Consider the following 22,500-nt stretch of genomic DNA (forward strand, 5'->3'; position numbering starts at 1 on the left):
TGGGTGATCATTACCCTATTTCATCTCTATCAAATCTAGGCCGGAACATTATTGACTATTTTTCATGTCTTTACATGTCATAGTTTAGGTAATTTATCCTAGATTTACCCATATTCCCTCTAGGTAATTTATCCTAGATTTACCCATATTCCCTCTAGGTAATTCATCCTAGATTTACCCATATATTCTCCTACGACCACCACCACCACCACTATCTCCAAAGATTGAAATTGTGATGAGGAAATGGTCACTGATGATAGACCAACCGAATCGTTTTTCAGATCCACTTGCTTTCTATCCCTCGCTTGTATTTTGACTCTGGGTCGTAATGGTGGATACGTGTTGCCCCTCCGAGCTAGCCAGGTTGGGGAGGAAGTGTTCAAAACAAGACTTGCTTTTCGTTCGAAAGCTTTTTATCTTTCTTTTTTTTTTTTTAGGGAATATTCGTACGGTTTTGACCGCGCGGTGTGGCTTGATGAGAGAGAGACAGATGGATAGTGAGGTAGATGCATGGCTAGTTGGTTAGGTAGATTGAGAGATAGATATACTGATGTATAGATAGATAGATAGATAGACAGATAGAGAGGTGAACAGACAGAACGATAGACAGATAGACAGTTACATGAGACACAGAGATAGACGATAGACAAGTAGATCCTTACGTAGGCAGGTTAGAGAGAGAGAGAGAGAGAGAGAGAGAGAGAGAGAGAGAGAGAGAGAGAGAGAGAGAGAGAGAGAGAGAGAGAGAGAGAGAGAGAGAGAGAGAGAGAGAGAGAGAGAGAGAGAGAGACGTACAAAAGAAATTATATATTGTAGATCCTGCGAAGAGAAATGATCCTAGTCGTGCACAGATATCCATGGCATATGTTGGGCAAGGAGATCGTGGCTTATCTGGTTTATTTCAGGGTTGAAATCAATGGTGCAGATGCAGGTTGTGAGTGGCCATGAACTGGTAAAAGAAGCAGTAAAAACCCTTTGATATTCGCGTTTCTTTGATATCTACATTTCACTGCGTTCCAGCTTCTATACTCGCATGTATTCAGTATCTATACCTAGTACCCTTGCCTTGTATATTTGTAGGTGTCTGTTCTTGTAATTACCTATCATCTGTGTATCTATACCTAATATCTGCGCTTGTATGTTTGCAGTATCTATGCTTGTATGTATCCAGTATCTAAGTTTGCATGTATCCAATATCTATGCCTAATATATGTGTTTGTATGTTTGCACTATCTATGCTTGTATGTATCCAGTATCTATATCAGTATGTATGCAGGATCTATATCCGTATGTATCCAGTATCTATATTTCTATGTACCCAGTATCTATTCTCATGTGTCTCCATGCTTCAGGCTTTCTGCATCTGCTTTATCTATATTTACGCAACGCAGTATCTATCTGAATAATGCATCTCCGGTGCCTCTCTTATCAATTGTAACAATAGGCACAAGTGCTTGCATGGACACTCAAATAATAATATAAATACACCGACCAGATAGCCATTCATTTTGCAGGAGTTTCGAAATTTAATCCATGTATGAGGTTTGGTTGGAGGGTAAAGGATATATTGCTATAGTGACAATATATATATATATATATATATATATATATATATATATATATATATATATATATATATATATATATATATATATATATATATATATATATATATATATATATCCGGTGGCTGGTTTAATCAACAAATTTCAGGTATTTTGTGACCTAGAACTTTAAAAAGAATGTGTTCTCTTTCTACTCCTTTCTGGTCGGCGGGAGTGTGTGTGTGTGTGTGTGTGTGTGTGTGTGTGTGTGTGTGTGTGTGTGTGTGTGTGTGTGTGTGTGTGTGTGTGTGTTATCTCCGACCATCACCTTCAACTTTTCTGTCCAGGAGGGCGTGGTCTGAAAACCAGGGACCAAGCTGTATCCTTGTGGGATCTTGGTGGTTCCTTTATAGAGACTGAAATATAATTTGGTGGTCTTTCCCCTTACCAAGGTGAGGGTCATGATATCATCATACTCTCCAGAAACACACGGTGCGAGATCATGATATCATCATACTCTCCAGAAACACACGGTGCGAGATCATGATATCATCATACTCTCCAGAAACACACGGTGCGAGATCATGATATCATCATACTCTCCAGAAACACACGGTGCGAGATCATGATATCATCATACTCTCCAGAAACACACGGTGCGAGATCATGATATCATCATACTCTCCAGAAACACACGGTGCGAGATCATGATATCATCATACTCTCCAGAGACACACGGTGCGAGATCATGATATCATCATACTCTCCAGAGACACACGGTGCGAGATCGTGATATCCTGGACTTCGTGCTATCGTGGACGCCACTGGCAGGAGAAGTACCCGACGTACCTAGATATTATGTTCCACTGTCCCATTAACCACAGGGTATCGTGTTACCGTGAGGCAGACTTGAGGTTATCTATGAGGATGATATATCGTAATCTTATCATATATATATATATATATATATATATATATATATATATATATATATATATATATATATATATATATATATATATATATAAATGAATTACCTCTGGAGCTGAAGTGTGTGTGTGTGTGTGTGTGTGTGTGTGTGTGTGTGTGTGTGTGTGTGTGTGTGTGTGTGTGTGTGTGTGTGAGTGTGTGCATGTGTTTCTATGAATAAACATAAGCAATAATCACCAACTGGCATTGCATCTCCACAATCTTGGAATATCCCATGAATACAGATACCCATCTAAGACTATATATTCTCGAGCATTAAACGCTAATATTTTGGTCTAAGTTCATGTTATCTAGCGTGTGTTTTTTTTTTCCCCTATCATCTCAGGAAGGATGATCGACCATTTTGTCGTGTTACCAGAGTTTATATCAAACTCGTCCTTGATTCTAATCCTTTATCGGATGGTATTTGGTTCAAATCCTCATTAGAGTGTCTAGTTAATGGCCAATGAATAGCAAACAGCCGAGCAAATTATACAAGCACAGTGAAGGAGAGGCAGTGATGGGAGAGGAGCAGTGTAGGGTAGTGAAGGAGGAGGAGTGATGGGAGGGGAGCTGTGGAGGGTAGTGAAGGAGGAGGAGGAGGAGGGCTGATAGGAGGGGAGATGTGTAGTGCAAGACAAGGAGTGATGAAAGAGGAGTATTGTAGGACAGTGAAGGAGGAAGTGTGAGGAAGATGAAAGTAAGGAATAGAGAAGAGGATAGAAGAGTGAGAGACAGAAGACGTTGAGACAGAGTGATAGATAGCGTCTCTCTCTCTCTCTCTCTCTCTCTCTCTCTCTCTCTCTCTCTCTCTCTCTCTCTCTCTCTCTCTCTCTCTCTCTCTAAAACATAAGAGTATTAGCATTACTCTGACCTTTAGACTACAGTAAAATGCGGTAATTTTCATGGAAGTACATATTCATTGCTATGCATGTCAGAAACGTGAAATCTAATATTCAGGAATGGGACAATTCACTTACCATTCAAGTGAGTAGCTGTCATTTGCATTGCAAAGGTGAACATGGAAATTCCTGGAGTAATGTATGACACATTGACTCACACACCTGTTACCAGTTGGCGATAATCTCCCTCTTGCCTTCTCACAATGGACAAAAAAATGGCTCACAATGATACGTGATAGTAAAAAATATTTTAATATTCCTTAATAGCTTTAATGCTACGGGGTTTCAGAGTCTCTGTGTTCATTTTGAGCCGGAAAGTCTCTGAAACAGACTCTTCCATGGTATTGCTGATGCATCAGACTGGTGGGTGGAACAGAAAAATTACGTAAGACTCAGTGAGACAAAGCGCTATTACGATAATGCCATCATTATTTCTGAAACGTCGCGTCGCGTCGACCGAGATGCTTTTTGCGTCTCACCAGTGGTGTGCGTGTGGTGTGCGTGTCTAAATACCCACTGCGTCCCATCAGTGGTGTGCGCGTGTCTAAATACCCACTGCGTCTCACTAGTGGTGCGTGCGTCTAAATACCCACTGCCTCCCACTAGTGGTGTGTGCGTCTGAATGCCCACTGCCTCTCACCAGTGGCGTGCGTGTCTAAATACCCACTGCGTCCCACTAGTGGTGTGTGCGTCTAAAATAACCACTGCCACTCACCAGTGGTATGTGCGTGCCTTAATGCTCTTTGCGTTCCGCCAGTCGCCCGTGTGTCCCAGTAGTTGGAAAACGCAGTTCCCTTCAGACCCTCTCGTCTCGACGAGATTCAGACAGAGTATCCACTTACTGCAACCTACACCACACCACACACATCCCTCCTACCCACAGCACACCACATGGAGCTTGATGGGAACTACCTTTTCCCTTCACCTCCCACGTACCTCCCTCCCTCTCTCCTTCTGTCATCGTCAGTAACCACGGTTAGGGCCTGGAGGCCTACCTCCCACTCTCTCCCTCCTTCGTCGGTCCCCCGTCGTCCCAAAATGCTACGGGAGCATTTGAAATTCAGGAGCCTCGCCCTGGTCCTGTCGTGTAACAATATTTCACAGTCAGGCTCCCGTGTCCCAAATGCTATTACCTGCCTCTTTTTTAGCATTCACATCCACGCTCCTCTTTTACGTGCCTTACACACGCACACGCACACACACACACACACACACACACACACACACACACACACACACACGCACCACGGGGGAGAAAAGAGTGAGGGGTGATATGATCACATCTGAGGTGCTTAAACCAGATTCAATGACGTAGACAGTGAACTGTCCTTCGGAGAAGCTGTAGGACTGAAGGAACGAGAGAACTTAGCGTGAAAACGTTTTCCTTTTCTTTTTGCTTCAAAGAACGTCACAAGTAATGATTGTCTTTCTTTTCTTCCCAGTGTGGTCTGTGACGGGCGTGGCGGGACGCGCCAGCGATCTACCTTGCTACCTAAACCCTCGCACCCCAGGCGATAGACCCAAGCTCATCCTGTGGTACAAAAGGGGTACCCGAACCCCAGTCTTCAGGTGAGTACCTCCAACCTCAGCATCTCAAGGACCCCCGCCACACCTCAACTTCGTCACCACCCCCCCAGCATCCAGCATTCCTCTCTCTCTCTCTCTCTCTCTCTCTCTCTCTCTCTCTCTCTCTCTCTCTCTCTCTCCATGCATACCCACCACACCCTACCACCTCAGGAGACAACAGACAGATCCAGTGCCGATCGTGTGGTGCAGGTAGAAAGCCCCACATCCCAGCCTGCAGGTTGGTCATAGACCTCACTCACTCACTCACTCACGCATCAGTCTAGTGGTCAGTCAGTCTCTGAACCCGCCTGCACCCTGGTCTTCACGACCAATAACCCACTGTTCAGGCGAGGCTTACGGCCTATACACTCCAGTCTTAAGATGAATGTCAGACTCACGTCTCTCTCTCTCTCTCTCTCTCTCTCTCTCTCTCTCTCTCTCTCTCTCTCTCTCTCTCTCTCTCTCTCTCTCTCTCTCTTTATATATATATATATATATATATATATATATATATATATATATATATATATATATATATATATATATATATATATATATATATATAGAAAAAGTTTGTTCTCAAGTTTGAAAATGAAAAATTTATGGACTAAAGTGATTTTAATGAGACTAGATTATCAAACGCGAAGCTTGGACGGGTGTCAAAGCAAAAGGCCAGAAACTGAATTTGAAATAAAATGGACCTGGAGTGCCCCAAGAAAGGTCATCTTTGTTAGATCTGAGCCTTTGACCTTTTTTTTTTTTTGGAGATGAAACCTTTTGATGTCTCCCGTAACGAATCTAACGATGACGACGAGACCTGGGGTCACTTGAAGAATTAATGAGGTCACGCCACTCAGAGGCGGGGCAAGCTGGGTGGATGCACCCAAGAGTTGAGGAGGAGGAGGAGGAGGAGGAGGAGGAGGAGGAGGAGGAGGAGGAGGAGGAGGAGGAGGAGGACGAACGAACGTACGTACGAACGACCCACGTCACGTTTCATCAAGCTGGTTCGCTCTTGGAGGTTCGTCTCTGTCGTAAATATTTTCTCCCCCCTTCTTTCTCAGTGTCTTTAGATTTTCAGGGGATGGGCAGTTCGACTCCTACTTCGAAGATGTCTCCCTCATTCGGGTCCATAGGTTCATCCTCCACCTCCTCAGTTCTTTTTGCATCTTGGGTCCAAGGCTCACACTTCCATATACAACACCGTCGGGGTTACTTATGCCATCAAATACACCCATCGCTCCCCAGAACCACCTCTCTCTCTCTCTCTCTCTCTCTCTCTCTCTCTCTCTCTCTCTCTCTCTCTCTCTCTCTCTCCACAGATGTATCCAGGGTCTAATTCTGCCTTCCCCCACTGCATGAATCACTTCATCTCCCAAGGTTCCATCCGCTGCCGAGTCCACTCTCCCACGTATCCAAAAGCCCTCCACTTTCTCGAGGTCCTCCCGTCATTCAGAATAGTTCTTAAATCGACCTGTGTCATCTCCTTGCTGCAGCTCATCATCTTTCTTTTGTTCACGTTCATTTTCCAGCTTTTGTTTTACACACACACACACACACACACACACACACACACACACACACACACACACACACACACACACACACACACACACTTCCAAACTCTGTCATCAACTTCACCCTCTCCATAAACAGATTAAACTGCCATGGTAAGATGGGACTCAGCAGCTTAATTTCTTTTCATCCACTCTACTTGTCTGGGCTTTCTTTCATTACCTCCTATTTTCATACTCGCGTTGATTTCCATCACTTTTAGGTTTGTCTAGGTCCCTTTGTAGGTTTATGCAATCCCTCTCGCTTCATACCTCCCTCATGTTCTTGGCACCAGCCGCAAACGCGCTTAGGGAGGTGTGTGTGTGTGTGTGTGTGTGTGTGTGTGTGTGTGTGTGTGTGTGTGTGTGTGTGTGTGTGTGTGTGTGTGTGTGTGTGGGTGTGTTGTAATCAGCCAGTCCCTAGCAATTATGGAAATGGGGACCACACCCATAAATACGCCCCTGATGGAAGGCCTCCATAAATCTCTCTGATCATGACACAGTGTGGGGGAAAAAGACGTCTATTTACAGTGAAAGCTTTGAAACAGTGCTTCACCAATGAAGAGTAAGTAATGACGATAATCCAGGAAAGTGTAGTGACGAGATGTGTCTTATAGTATCACTCTTTGTCTCTATATCACTCGGTGAAACAGCCCGGACGTGTAACATCATAATCCAGTGTTTATACCGTCAAGACCTATAATATCACAACCCTGATATGTATATACAGTCAGGGCCTCTAACATCATGGCCCCAATATTGTACAGTTGGGCCCTGTAACATTATACCCCACAGCTTATATAGCCACGACCTCTAGCATCATGGCCACTCAACGCTTACACTTAGGCCACTAAATCATATACAGTCAGGTTCCACCCAGCTTGCCAACGAATGATTATGTCTGATTCATCTTCTAAGGAAGTTCAGGGGCACTAAACCCTCTTCTGTCAGGTATGATTTGAAAATGCAGCCACTCGGTGTACATCTGTGAAGTTCCATTTCATGCAGTGACAGGGTCCTGTGGCTCCATGGGAACGAAATGTGTAGACTGAAGCAAGAGCAGATAATGGCCACATTGAGACTCAACGTAAAGGTATGGTGTTGCTTTTTTGGGACTCTGTAAAAACAAAAATATCAACATGAAGCAGCTGAAAATAAGATAAAAAGAACTATGATAAAAAGAAATGACAGTATTTCTTCATTTTTATGGGAGGGAATGTCATAGGCTTAAATGATAAATTCACTTGGTAAAATACGTTCTTTCTCCTCACTGAGTCAAAACTTCAGGGGAGGATTACGTCTCAGAACTTGAGGGAGCAGCAATAACTGTCGAACTGTCTGCGGTGGAGGACAGACAACCGCTGGAAGTTTATGGAAGAATTACCACGCCATCTGAGACGGTGGACGGGTTATGCACGAGAGGATGATGCTGAGAGAGAGAGAGAGAGAGAGAGAGAGAGAGAGAGAGAGAGAGAGAGAGAGAGAGAGAGAGAGAGAGAGAGAGAGAGAGAGAGCCTCATGATCATTGTAGTTATGATGTTGAGAGGGAAAATAGTGATGATGTTGAAAGAGAAAATACGATCATGTTTCCCATTTCTTTTTCGAATTCTGAGATGTTTTTGTACCCAGATTAACATCGGACAGTGGATTCGCTTTAGCAAGAGGCTTAATCATCTATCCACGTGTCATAAAAGAAAGAGTCACTGAAGGAAAAAGTTAAATCCACACACACACACACACACACACACACACACACACACCAAAGGCACTTCCCTCCTGACATTTTCATTCAGAGAGCATGTCCGGGAGTAATATATGATCTCATCTGTGCGGTATCTTCACTAAAACTGCGTCCACTCCGCCCTGTAAATTTCCAGTCGCTGAAAATTTCATGCTGAAGCTTCGTCCTTCCGTTTTATGGTATTCCTAAGTGTCGTAAACTAGCCTTAACTCTCTCTCTCTCTCTCTCTCTCTCTCTCTCTCTCTCTCTCTATAGATGGCAGTGGCCGCGCGCCTCTCTCTCTCTCTCTCTCTCTCTCTCTCTCTCTCTCTCTCTCTCTCTCTCTCTCTCTCTCTCTTATGAAATGCATAGCACGTCCTGTCTCTTTCCCCCCACCTCCCCTCCCCTCCCCTCCCTTCCCTCCTCTACCTCCCCTTCCATTTCCTTGTCCGGGTTGGTGAAATGGCTGACCTGACCCCACCCATCACCCATCACCACCCTTACCCCACCCTCACCTCCACTGGACATCCATCCTAATGTCTTTGCTGGGGTGGGATGGAAGGAGGAGGAGGAGGAGGAGGAGGGAGACTTTCAGGTATGGTCGAGGCCCAGCGTCTGTCTGTTGATAGTTGAAGGGATGCTATTCCAGGGGGGGTCATGGAAGCCCCCACAGTCTTCTTGGCTGAGCTTAACATTCTCAAAGGGAGGGTTTGAGGGAGGGAGAGAGGAAAGCCTACTGGACCGATGTCTTTTGCCTTCCATTCTTTTCCATATGAGTTTTAGGCTCTCTCTCTCTCTCTCTCTCTCTCTCTCTCTCTCTCTCTCTCTCTCTCTCTCTCTCACACACACTTTTTTCTCAGTCTCTCTTGGAGAGAGAGAGAGAGAGAGAGAGAGAGAGAGAGAGAGAGAGAGAGAGAGAGAGAGAGAGAGAGAGAGAGAGAGAGGTATTCACGAGATTTTGCCATAAGGTAGGGAGGCAGGCTAGCGATCACCGTATGGAAATCTCGGGATTTTTTGACGGACGGACTGTCATGTATGTGGAGGGAATGCCAGCACCCCAACTCGTCTGTGGTGAGGCTCGAATAAAAACAAAGACCTACCTGGGACAAAGGAGTGACACTTGACAGCCACGGAAGTGTCACGCCTCCCCAGCGGCACACATCCATCGAGGTATATAATAAGCAGTCGGGTCCACTTTTTTCAGCGTCAACAGAGCCTTTGGAAATTTGGAAACTATCAACTGTGTTACGAACAATATTCTCGACGTATTAGAATATTTGTTCCATGTCCCTCAACTTATAATGAGGATCACTGCTGATGATTCCCGTCCGAAATGAATCAAGAGACTGTGAATATCTCAGTAACCATCTGCAGATTCAGAGATGGTATACTGAACTCCTTAATGAATATCTCAGTCACTATGAGCAGAATCAGAGATGGTATACTTGACTCCTTAATGATTTCGATATCAAAGCCAAGTTACTAACTAGGAAGAAAAGGATTAGAATGGAGTGATTCGCTGTTTTATTTTCTCATGAATGGATTGGAGGTACATGAAGACCTAATCCCTCTGAGGTTTGAGGAGAGATGTGAATTATTATAGGTATCATATCATTAGCAAGATAATTTACATTGATCTAAGGACCACCCTATTTGCATAAAGTCGAAGTGCATTTAAAGATGTATATGATTAGATCTATAGCAAGTTGGTTAGATGGTTGTTTGGGCTTTAGGCCTATCAACTGTCAGTCTCCTTAAGGCCATCAGCATCAAGCTATATCCACCATCCAAAAAGTCTTAACACCTTCTTCAGGTATTAAGAATAGTTTGAAGACCACATACATTGCCAGAATTTGAGTATCATTCATTCTTTTTCTTGTGTGTGTGTGTGTGTGTGTGTGTGTGTGTGTGAGAGAGAGAGAGAGAGAGAGAGAGAGAGAGAGAGAGAGAGAGAGAGAGAGAGAGAGAGAGAGAGAGAGAGAGAGAGAGAGAGAGAGAGAGAGAGAGAGAGTACCCCCTTTGTTTCAATCAAGTCTCTTTCACACGGTGTCCCTGTATCCTTTAACATACCAGAGAGAATCTCCTCCCCTATCACTTCCACAAACATCGCTCACCCTCGGTCTATAGACCTACTGGAGGATCCAACACGATATCCTTACACTCCCGCCTCCTTCCCCTTCCCTCTAAATGCCTTTATCACCGAGGCTACTCTGGGTTCAAGCGTATCTCATCTTGCTTATATTAGTCGCGGAGAGTAATGATTTCACGAGGATATTCTTTTCTATACCTCCTCCTTCCTGCTCTTCCACCCAATGAGGGAGGTGTGTCTTCCCTGCATGTTAGATATGTCGTGTGCATAGTACATGATGGGACGGAGGTACGTCTGTGTGTGTCGCTCCTAATGATGCCGATGTTCGTCTGTCTTTGTACAAGGTTCAAGGTGCCATGTTCTATTTGGAACGGAAGAGTTCCTCAAATATTGACTTGTTCTAAATTGGTTAACTATTTTGTGAGAGAAAAAAAAAAGAGCATTAAGTCTTTCTACTCTCTCTCTCTCTCTCTCTCTCTCTCTCTCTCTCTCTCTCTCTCTCTCTCTCTCTCTCTCTCTCTCTCTCTCTCCAACGCGACCTTCTCTATCTCTTCCTCCCTGATCATACTATCTCTCCCTACCTGACCACATGACCACATTATCTTTCCTTGCCTGACCCCATTATCTCTCCCCCCTGACGACACCATCTCTCCCTACCTAACCTCATCATCTCTCCTCCACATTACCACACCATCTCTCCTCCACCAGACACCCACTATCTCCTCCTACATGACCACACGAGCACACCATCTCTCCTTCCTTGGCCACTAATCTCTCTTCCACAGACCCACCACTATCTCTCCCTCTCTCTCCTTACATAACCACATATATATATCTCTGTCTCTCCTACGCCATACCATACTATCTCTCCCTCCTCTCACCACACTGTCTCTCCCACTCAGTTACGACGGTCGAGCGCCCCAGCTACAGTCGAGCATCCACGAGGCCGGTGGGGCGTTGACTGTCAGTCGCGACGCAGCAACGCTGACCATCAAGAACGTGGGCGTTGACGCCGCCGGCGTGTACGAATGCCGCGTTGACTTCTTCAAGTCCCCCACACACACCAGCCTCGTCAACCTGACCATCATTGGTAAGTTGAGGTGTTTGTTTATCCCCTCCTCCTCCTCCTCCCTCCTCACCCCTCCCCCAGGAGAAGCTGCTGCAGTCGAGTGGGGATATATATATATATATATATATATATATATATATATATATATATATATATATATATATATATATATATATATATATATATATATATATAAGGTCTTTATTCTAAGGGGTTTTAAGGGTTGTCAGTTGAATGTGGGGATTATATTCCTTTATTTTAAGGGGTTTTAAGGGTTGTCAGTTGAGTGGGGGATTATATTCCTTTATTTTAAGGGGTTTTAAGGGTTGTCAGTTTTGAGTGGGTGGGATTATATTCCTTTATCTTAAGGGGTTTTAAGGGTTGTCAGTTGAGTGGGTGGGATTATATTCCTTTATCTTAAGGGGTTTTAAGGGTTGTTAGTTGAGTGGGTGGGATTATATTCCTTCGTTTTACGTGGTTTTAAGTGTTGTCAATTGAGGTGGATTTATAGTTCTTCATTTTTTAGAGGAATTTGAACGTTCCAGATGAGTTAGGATTAGCCAGTATTCATTTCTGGGGTATTATTTTTTTCTTTGTTGTCCCTTTACTGAAGTCCCAGAAGCCTTAAAGTTTGGGTATTTCAAGGATTCTAGTTGAGTACGAACAGCTTTATAGGTCATGTATCACCACGAAACTTCGATATCAACGAAGAAGGAACTGATGTATAGACTTTACCCTACCCATCCCCCTGCACACCTCAGAGAAAAAAAAGAAAAAGGAAAAGAGGCTTTGACTTGTAGGAATTCCGAACGCCCAGTGGAGAGAGAAGAAAGAAAAAAAAAAAAACCCGCCCCAAACCACGGATGCCTTAAGAGGTCTCTTGGGTTAAGAAGTGGAAATTTTCGAAGTTAAAACTCGGAGGGAAAGTAACGCTAAAGTTATGGAGTTGAGTTCACCGTGTGTCCTTCCTTCTTCCATCGTGAGGTTGCCTTTGCAGGAGTCATTGGTGATTAAGTCTGTGGAGGAAAAGCTATTTCCTTCTTCCTCTTGACTGAGGTCTGTTAAAAGGTTGTCTGTGGGGGTTATTAAATACGTTTACGGTCATTTAGAATTTTCTGTTAGTGTGGAGGGTGAATGAGTTTGTTACTGTGAAGCATCTAAGATAATATATATATATATATATATATATATATATATATATATATATATATATATATATATATATATATATATATATATATATATATATATATATATACACGTGTGTGTGTGTGTGTGTGTGTGTGTGTGTGTAAATACATATCTTAGAATGTCTCACAGTTATAAACTAAAACATTAACATCCATATGATGAAAAGAACTTGACGTACGACTTTGGAAGAGAGTTGTGAACGGGGGAAAAAAAAAGATAGCAGATCCTCTGTTTGTACCAGATCTACAAACGAATCACGGGCACTCCTGACAAGCAAGATGGCTCACCATGAAACGCAAAAGTGCGTCGAAAGACAAACGAACTCCGAGTCAATTCCTCCCTCCCCCCTTTGCCCCCTTTTGCCCACTTTAAAGAGGAGGGTGGGGGAGTGGCGGGAAGAAGAAGGGGAAGGGGGTGAGGTGGTGTGGGTTATGAAGGTGTGTGAGAGAGAGAGAGAGAGAGAGAGAGAGAGAGAGAGAGAGAGAGAGAGAGGAGAGAGAGAGAGAGAGAGAGAGAGAGAGAGAGAGAGAGAGAGAGAGAGAGAGAGAGAGAGAGAGTCAGGAACACAGCAAGAAATGGATGATATTATGTTGTTCTTCTGTACATCACGTAGTAGCCTGTGTTCTCTCTCTCTCTCTCTCTCTCTCTCTCTCTCTCTCTCTCTCTCTCTCTCTCTCTCTCTCCCCGACAGGCCAGAGCTTCTTTGCACCCATTTTGAGCGTCCAAATTATAGCGACAATGATACAACTCAGTCATTAACTCACCACCGAAAAACCCTAACTTCATGTACCTCACAGTGTTCATCACGCCTTCCATGGTAAAACCCTGAAACAAAACATCTGAATCCCTTGTAGTGAGGCTTTGAAGATAGTGACCTGAATACGCTTGGTTCCCTGGGTTAAGGTCCAGAAGGAAACATGGAAGGTCATCTGGAGTTTTGGGGAACACAAAAGTTTGCAGTTGATATTTGTGTCGAGGTCGCTTTATATATATATCCCCAAGACGAGGCGAAATGATACAGCGAAGCTTAGCATTCTGTAAACCGTAACGAAGCTGTATTGCTTCGAATCCTGTACAATTGCTATTGCTCGTTTTCTAATAAATGGAACACTAAATATATCTATTCAATATGTAGATATATCATTCATTATCGTTTGAATATTTCATTTGATATCTTTAATTTTCAAGAACAATGATTGGTTGACGGAGGCCACAAGCGCTGATATCAATACTCCCAAGTGATTGATCATGTACCAACAATGGTGTGTATTCTGATCACTACTGGGAGGATATACACAAAGCTGGACTGGTGGGTACCTTAAATACCACAGTGTAACGCCGTGCCTCTCGCCGTGGCACGTAGCGCATACGCCTAATGCCATGTTGTTAGGGCGATTTCTCAGCAAATGTTCTCGACTCATAACGATCTCATAAATCTGGGCCGTAGTGCATCATTATGAGTAATGCACAGCCGCGAGTAATTCGCACACTGTGAGGGTCATTATGTACATCCTGCACATGAAGTGTGGTTGGTATCTCGCGTCTCAGAGATGGGGTAATTATACAGAGGGGATACAGGCTGGTAATGAAACCCGACCGCTATTACAGTAAAGGGAATAATTTCTTTTTATGCGTTTTGATCAAGATATTCCTACGAGTTCACGGGGAATATAGGAATATATATATATATATGTGTGTATGTATATTGTCAAGAGCACTCTAGTTATGAGAACTTGGGAGGCAAAGTTATACACACGGGTCATTATTGCTTCCAGTCTTAGCACGAAGGTCAGGTGAGAGGTCACTACACACGTGGAATATAATGGGGACAAGGTCAAACACATATGGATCCCATACACATAAAGTATAAGGGGTCAGGGTCAACCATATATATATACATGGACCCTATACATATGAAGTATAAGGGGATAGGGACAAGCACATATGGACCTTACACACTTATACCTCTTTCTCTACCCTTCACTTTAGCACGATCTATCCTACAACCCCTCAGATACTTCCCCTGTCTCTAGGGAAGGGGAAGGGGGAGTAGAAGCTGGAGCCCAGGACACTACGGTTGACCGACACGACCCCACCCCACCACACCACACCACACCACACCACCACCACCACCGAGCCTTGGTTATCGATCACTGAGCGACACCAACCACCATGAGGGAATATGTTTTTGGAGAGGTGAGGTGGGTGGAGGAGGCGAGGGTGAGGCTGGTCGGGGAAAGGAGGATGATTCGCCTTCTTCCTTGACGAGGGCCGGCGGGGGACGACTGAGAGAGAGAGAGAGAGAGAGAGAGAGAGAGAGAGAGAGAGAGAGAGAGAGAGAGAGAGAGAGAGAGAGAGAGAGAGAGAGAGAGAGAGAGAGAGAGAGAGAGAGAGAGAGAGAGAGAGAGAGAGAGAGAGAGAGAGAACTTTACAGCCCTCGTTGGTATGTGTCGCGTCGACTTCGGGCGGCGGTGGGCGAGGAGGCATATCAACAGGGGCTCAGCACGCCCAACCTCTTCGTTAGTAACAACCCCTCGACACCCACCCACCACAACCACGCTGCTCTCTCTCTCTCTCTCTCTCTCTCTCTCTCTCTCTCTCTCTCTCTCTCTCTCTCTCTCTCTCTTTCCATCAACCCTACCCGCCACAGCCACTCTATTATATCCGGTGTGTTTTTCTCCTTTTTTTTTGTTTTGTTTCACGAACAAAGCTCCTTAATCCGAGTGGAGTTGAACATTATAGCTTTTGGTCTTTAACACACACACACACCCACACCCACACACACACAGGGTCTGGATCACACACACACTCCTCCACACACCCACCACACTCCCTGGATCATGCACACTCCTCCACACACCCACCACACGCCCTGGATCACACACACACTCCTCCACACACCCACCACACGCCCTGGATCACACACACACTCCTCCACACACCCACCACACGCCCTGGATCACACACACACTCCTCCACACACCCCACACAGGGCCTGGATCACACACACTCCTCCACACACCCCACACAGGGCCTGGATCACACACACTCCTCCACACACCCATCCACCACACGCCCTGGATCGCACACACTCCTCCACACACCCCACACAGGGCCTGGATCACACACACTCCTCCACACACCCCACACACGCCCTGGATCACACACACTCCTCCACAACCCCACCCACCACACGCCCTGGATGATGGCAGTGTTCAACATGGTGTCGCTGAGGACTTTAACTTTTTATTTCTTCTTTTTTGTTGTACCAAACTTTATCCGCCAACATTTTCCTACTAATTTCATATTTCTTTTTTTTGATCATAAAATTATAGTCATCATATCATATTTTTTTCTAATAGTTGAAACTACATGATGGTGAAACCTCAGTGAAGGTCAAAAGGATCATGTGAGTGTGTGTGTGTGTGTGTGTGTGTGTGTGTGTGTGTGTGTGTGTGTGTGTGTGTGTGTGTGTGTGTGTGTGTGTGTGTACTTCACTTATGTGACAAAAAACAAGGAAAAAAAAAAGTTTTTTATGGTCCCCCAAAACCCTGTGGTGTAGTGGTTATCATCGCTACCCATGATTCACCGGGGCCTGTGTTCGAGCCTCGGGCAGCGGAATCGGCTCAGAGAATGAGAGAGAGAGAGAGAGAGAGAGAGAGAGAGAGAGAGAGAGAGAGAGAGAGAGAGAGAGAGAGAGAGAGAGAGAGAGAGTTTTAGGGGAGCCTCCTCTCCCCTCCCTAACCGGCAGGGGGGCTAGCAGGCCGGCCGGTAAGGGGGGGGGGGGTGTGGAGGGACTGTGGGAGAGATGGGTGTTAGGGAGGGGGGAGGAGAGGGGTGTTAAGGGGTGTTGGGGTGAGGAGGAGGAGGAGGGGGAGGGAAAGGGAGAACACCCAAGTTCTGCCTTGTTGATTCTACCTAGACACAGTAATGTAACACAAACAAAGCGAGTCCCAGTTATATCTTTTTTATTCCCCTCCCTTCTTCTTCTTCTTCTAGACGTCTGTCTGGCTTGGGTCCTGGGAGAGAGAGAGAGAGAGAGAGAGAGAGAGAGAGAGAGAGAGAGAGAGAGAGAGAGAGAGAGAGAGAGAGAGAGAGAGAGAGAGAGAGAGAGAGAGAGAGAGAGAGAGAGAGAGAGTCGAGTGCCTCAAGTGGAACTCATCTTCTCTGGAGTAGGAGCGTTGTAATGGAATTCTGATGATGAAGGATTTTGAGTTCCGTTTGCCTCAATGATTCCCAGGAATACAAATGAAATTATGTTTTCCTCCTTTACGCTTTTCCTCCGTCCCCATCCCTCCTCCTCCCGCTCCCCTCCCCAAGGTCCCTCGTAGACTTAAACTCGAAGGCTTGAAGAACACGATATTTAGGGGGGGGGGGAAGGAAACAGACTTCGAAATGAGTCCGTAAGAAGATAATAAGGGCGGGACGAGAGAGAGAGAGAGAGAGAGAGAGAGAGAGAGAGAGAGAGAGAGAGAGAGAGAGAGAGAGAGAGAGAGAGAGAGAGCTATCTCTTCTATCTCCTTTCCCTTACTGAAGATTTCTTCTATCTCTTTTACCTTATTGAATATTTCTTCTACCTCTTTACCTTATTGAAGACTTCTTCTATCTCTTTATCTCACTGAAGACTTCTTCTATCTCTTTATCTTACTGAAGATTTCTTCTGTTTCTTTACCTTACTGAAGATTGATCTCTTTGTTATCTCTTTTACCAGATGACGTATTTCGTTTTCCTCTCTTCTCTAACCACCTCTCCTCTTTTCTTTACTTGCCTATTCCTCTCATTTCCATTTTTTCTCCCTACCTTACGACTCTCCCTTAACCCTCCCTAACACTAAGAGTTGTCGTAATCCTATTACCTCTTTCATTTTCGATAAGTGACTAAAAGGTCTTCTCTTTTCACTCCAATTTGTATCTACGTTTCCATCCCCACAATTTCCCTCTACGTCTCCTACAGTCCATTTTCTCTTTTATTTCCACCTACCTTTCACTCCCCGCCACTAATTACTGACAGAAATTTGTATGAAGTAAGTTCAGTCGAAAGTTAGAGCTTCCCTGATGCCAGAATGAAGGGGTTCATGCCAAGCACTCAACTGAAGCAAGTGACAAGCAGAAAGGTTTTCTAACCCCAAGCAAGTGACACGCTGAAGAGATTCGACCCAAAGCAAACGAGACTCTAAATAGCTTCAAGGGCAAGTATGTATGTTAGGATGGCCTTCACCCACACCCACCCCCCAGAGCGAGAACCTTCAAACCTGAGATGAATAGACCAGAAAAAATCATCAGCCACAGAGAAAGATGCTCTCTCTCTCTCTCTCTCTCTCTCTCTCTCTCTCTCTCTCTCTCTCTCTCTCTCTCTCTCTCTCTCTCTCTCTCTCCACACACACACACACACACACACACACACACACACATATATATATATATATATATATATATTCCCATGAGTCCACGGGGACATCCTTTTCGCGTCGTGTTTGCAGACAAGAGCCAATTAAAACTGCCACATTACGACCCAAGTAGGTAGTTGCCTTCTGCCACGAAGCGAGGAAAACGATCGTTCGGTGATGTCAGGCCCCACTAAAGAGGGCGACGACAGCGCTGATGTCATGTCCTGATAAGGGGTGACATCTATCGGAGAGGTTGTGCATGACGTCAATAAGAGTCGCAACGAAAGCGTAAATAGAGACGACATAGCGTCGTAACTTCCGACCTTTAATTACACCCACCCATGTTACCGTGACACACACACACACACACACACACACACACACACACACACACACACATATCTTTCTCAACCCTTTATTTACGACGAAAAACGTCCCCAAGAAACGCTAAGAATCATGTCTGGTTGATGCAAATGACCCTGGCACGTTCGAAGTTGCACAGTGAACTGCTTGGATGAAGGCTGAGAAGATGCCTCTCCTTGTGGATGAGAGAGAGAGAGAGAGAGAGAGAGAGAGAGAGAGAGAGAGAGAGAGAGAGAGAGAGAGAGAGAGCATACACTTTGTTGCTCAACGGGAATCATCGACAAGCTAAAATGGTTAAGAAGGGGATGGATGAATGCAAGTGTATGATGTTTTAAGGGGGTCTTCTATCATTAGAAATTAGGTTAATCAAAGAACACCAGAAGAAGATAACATAGAAACACATCTTGAAATGGAATTTTGATATTTCTGTCATCATTTTCTTTGTGTGCTGATTACTGATGTGTTCTGCTCATTAGCAATTATATCCTGGACTGTTCTAAAGATATCATAGAAACCAATAAGTAAAACTCTACATACACATAATTTTTTTTTCCTTGAAAATAATGAAAGAAAGTTTGAGAATATGAAAATAGATACCCCTCTTACATCTTTCTTTCTTTTTCTTTCATTTTTTCATCAATGTAATTTCCGAGTCTCCCTTCTTTTTTTTTCTTTCTTTCTTTCCAAAATTATTTAATTACCTTATCTGGACGCCCTGTCGTCCATGCGAGGTGTCGTGCCTCTTGATCATGAAGGCAGTTGGAAGTCAAGCGATTTCAAGTGTAAATTGAGAATTCATTTGAGACGTGAATGCGACACTTGTCTGGACGAACAAATCAAAACCGAGGGAAAACGAAAATAAAATGCCTCTTCCCTGACATTTTATTTTCTATTCTTTGGTTTTCATAGAGGGAAAATGTATATGTATATGCCGCTAAAACTGATAATGACAGATATAAAGCCACTCACAAAAAAAAAGTTAGGGAAAACGATCAATTAGGTGAGGGGTGAAGAATGGACAAATAATAGAAAAAAAAATCATTTAAATAAGTGATGCAGAAAAGGCTTAATACAGGAAAAAAAGAAAATCATTCAAACAGCAGTTAAAATAAAAAAGCTAAGAAATAGCATAAAAAATCAATTGAAATAACTTGTGTACATTTGACTGCAAATCAAATTCACATCTGCTATCGTCGGCCCTTGAAGCGAAGGGAACCCCAGAAGCTAAATTCTGATGCCCGGAAACGATTAACCCTTGATGGATTAATTAATTCATGTCAAGCCTCTCTCATCGTCACTAGGGGTGTTGGGGAGTTGATGGTTGGGTGGACGAGAGGGGAAAGGAGGGAGGTTAGTTAGTAAAGGGGTGGGGAGTAAAGCGAAACGTTCGTAGGGGGAGTGGAACAAAATTGTGGCTGAGGCTCCATCTTGGTGGGGAGTGAGGTGTGTGTGTGTGTGTGTGTGTGCATTTGTGTACACACACACACACACACACTCACGTTCTCTTCCCTACCACAACAGCCGTTTCGATGACTCAAACATATTCTCATACTTGTTTGTAAATTCTAGATTTCGTCACGATTGATAACATGGTTAACTCAATAGGAGGGATGTTTGTATCCTCAATCCACCAACCTATTTGGAGCACTCACTCAAATTTTCTCTACTGCTCTTGCAAGTGAACTAAAAAATCGAAAAAAAAACAAATTTTGATCTTTTTCCAGGTTGTTCTGTGCTTAGATACCTCTATAAGAGTAATGTATAATGTCTCCTTTATTTTGCTGTGTTAAAGAGAAAATACTATTCTATACACAACGTCCTCTGTATTTTGCCATGTTAAAGAGAATGTCTGACCTTAGGGTTAGGTTTATAACACAGGTTATGTAAAGGCGTATCATTGGTCACGACCACAGAAGCGATACGTTCTCTATGGAACTATGGCGAGGAAATGGCCAACTTCTAGTCGTACACTGAGTTGGACGTGAGGGTGTTATTATAGCATAGTTTGACCTCACCATGTCGTCTCTCCTTAAGGGCTAGGAGGAGGTGTGACTCACACACACACACACACACACACACACACACATATATATATATATATATATATATATATATATATATATATATATATATATATATATATATATATATATACATATATATATATATATATATATATGTGTGTTATTCGTTTTTCATCTCTAATCGCGTTCATGTAGCTCTTAAATGGATAAAAACCTATATATACATCATTTATACACATCTCACTTCTCATTACATGTGGTAAGTCCCCACACATATAATACACTTCGTCTATTATTCTCCACATATTATCATCCACATTTTTCTTCCCATCTGCCTCTCATATTGAGCCACATATCCGGCCCAACCCTCGTATTAAACCCCCACCGCAGCACCTCTCTCTCTCTCTCTCTCTCTCTCTCTCTCTCTCTCTCTCTCTCTCTCTCTCTCTCTCTCTCTCTCTCCTCGTGTGTAGGGGGAAAAGTTCCCTCCCATGCTGTTTGTATAGGACAGCATCACCCAAAGGAGAGGCGAGCGTTCTTTGGCCACTCGTAAATTGTGTAAGGTCCTCCCGAGATGATTCTGGTAGAGGGAGGGAGGGAGGGAAGGGAAAAGGAAGGTGGGTGGGTTGGTTGGGGCTTTGAGAATCCCATATCTTAGATTTTTATGACGAAGTCTGGAATGAAAACAGGATTAAGCCCAACTACAATAACGGGTCTCAATGTACCCCTGCCTTAGGTTTGGAAACTCTTAGGTTTGGAAACTCTGTATTGGAACGGTTTTATACTTTCCATTTTATCGGTGCTGTATAGATATCGGGGTTACTGTTCATAGAGAGAGACGTCACGGTTACATAAGAAAAGATCAGAGGAATTGTTAACCTAATTTAAGTGTGGAAGTAATTCTCTTCATAGTAAGCTGTTACGGAGGACCAACATTACCGAGTACTCTCTCTCTCTCTCTCTCTCTCTCTCTCTCTCTCTCTCTCTCTCTCTCTCTCTCTCTCTCTCTCTCTCTCTCTCTCCAACCAAGCAACATTCCCGACACATAATGGAGTAAAACAAAATGTCCCACGTAAGTTATTCATAAACAAAATCGTGTAAAAGTAATGTGACTCTTTTTTTTTCTAGTCTGTGTATATATACATATATACGTCCTCTACCTAAGTTGCTCAGATCTTATGTCAAAAAAAGGAAGATATATAAAAGAAAGATTCCACTAAAGTCTATGTAGTAATAACGTTTCATTCAGTAGAGTCAAATAATATCTTACGGTCAACAGGCTACAAGAATTCATTTGGACGTCTGGCTTCCCCACGCTGATATAACATGTTTCATGAATTTGATAATAATGATACCGGGGCTTGGTCTGCTATCCTGCAGTAATGATATGTAAAGAGAGAGAGAGAGAGAGAGAGAGAGAGAGAGAGAGAGAGAGAGAGAGAGAGAGAGAGAGAGAGAGAGAGAGAGAGAGAGAGAGAGAGAGAGAGAGAGAGAGAGAGAGAGAGAGAGAGAGAGAGAGAGAGAGAAATGTTACTATCGTCGCTGCAATATGAATAATTCGAATGATACAGAGAGATGGAGAAGTTGAAAATGTAGTTGACTGGAGGGAAGGTACTGTAGAAAATGTGACTTTGATTAAATCATTTGAAGAGAAGAAAAAAAAATGGAATCGAAAACTTATAAGACTCAAATGAGTTGGGTTGAAGCCTGATTCTTCCATGGGATTATCATGCTCGATGAATTAATGGCACGGGAAGGGGGGTGGATGTTCGCTGCTCAGGCATGATGCAGTGAGTCTAAAAGGAATCAGATCTTCTTTGATGTCAAAAAAGAAGGAAAATTCCCTTGGTAATGATAGTGGTTAATATCAACCCTGGATAATACTAGGGATTATAATCATCATTAAGGGTTGATAATATTAATCCTTAATGATAGCTGGAGTTATCATCATTAAGGGCTTATAACATCAACCCTTATTTGATAATAGCCCTTAATACTAACACCCCAGAGATGAAGATAGTCTTGTAGTTTGCCCCTCTGATCCCCCCTTTGTGCCGGCCGAACTTGATTAGAACAGAGCAGCAATAGAGACAAGGTCGGCTGGAGTGTTTCATTAGTACTGGCAGG

The 22,500-nt window shown here is 43.7% G+C and overlaps 1 protein-coding gene across 2 annotated transcripts in view; it reads left to right on the forward strand.

Annotated features, from left to right (window-relative positions):
- The window catches only part of LOC139755633 (B-cell receptor CD22-like), a 125,418-nt gene that overhangs the window by 38,700 nt on the left and 64,218 nt on the right, over positions 1-22,500 (forward strand). For both annotated transcript variants that reach the window (XM_071674223.1, XM_071674224.1), the window contains exons 2-3: positions 4,858-4,984; positions 11,243-11,430. In XM_071674223.1, coding sequence (XP_071530324.1) covers positions 4,858-4,984; positions 11,243-11,430 — 315 coding nt within the window. The remainder of the gene's footprint in view (positions 1-4,857; positions 4,985-11,242; positions 11,431-22,500) is intronic.

The sequence above is a fragment of the Panulirus ornatus genome, chromosome 19 (genome assembly GCF_036320965.1).
Source record: "Panulirus ornatus isolate Po-2019 chromosome 19, ASM3632096v1, whole genome shotgun sequence".
Lineage (NCBI taxonomy): Eukaryota > Metazoa > Arthropoda > Malacostraca > Decapoda > Palinuridae > Panulirus > Panulirus ornatus.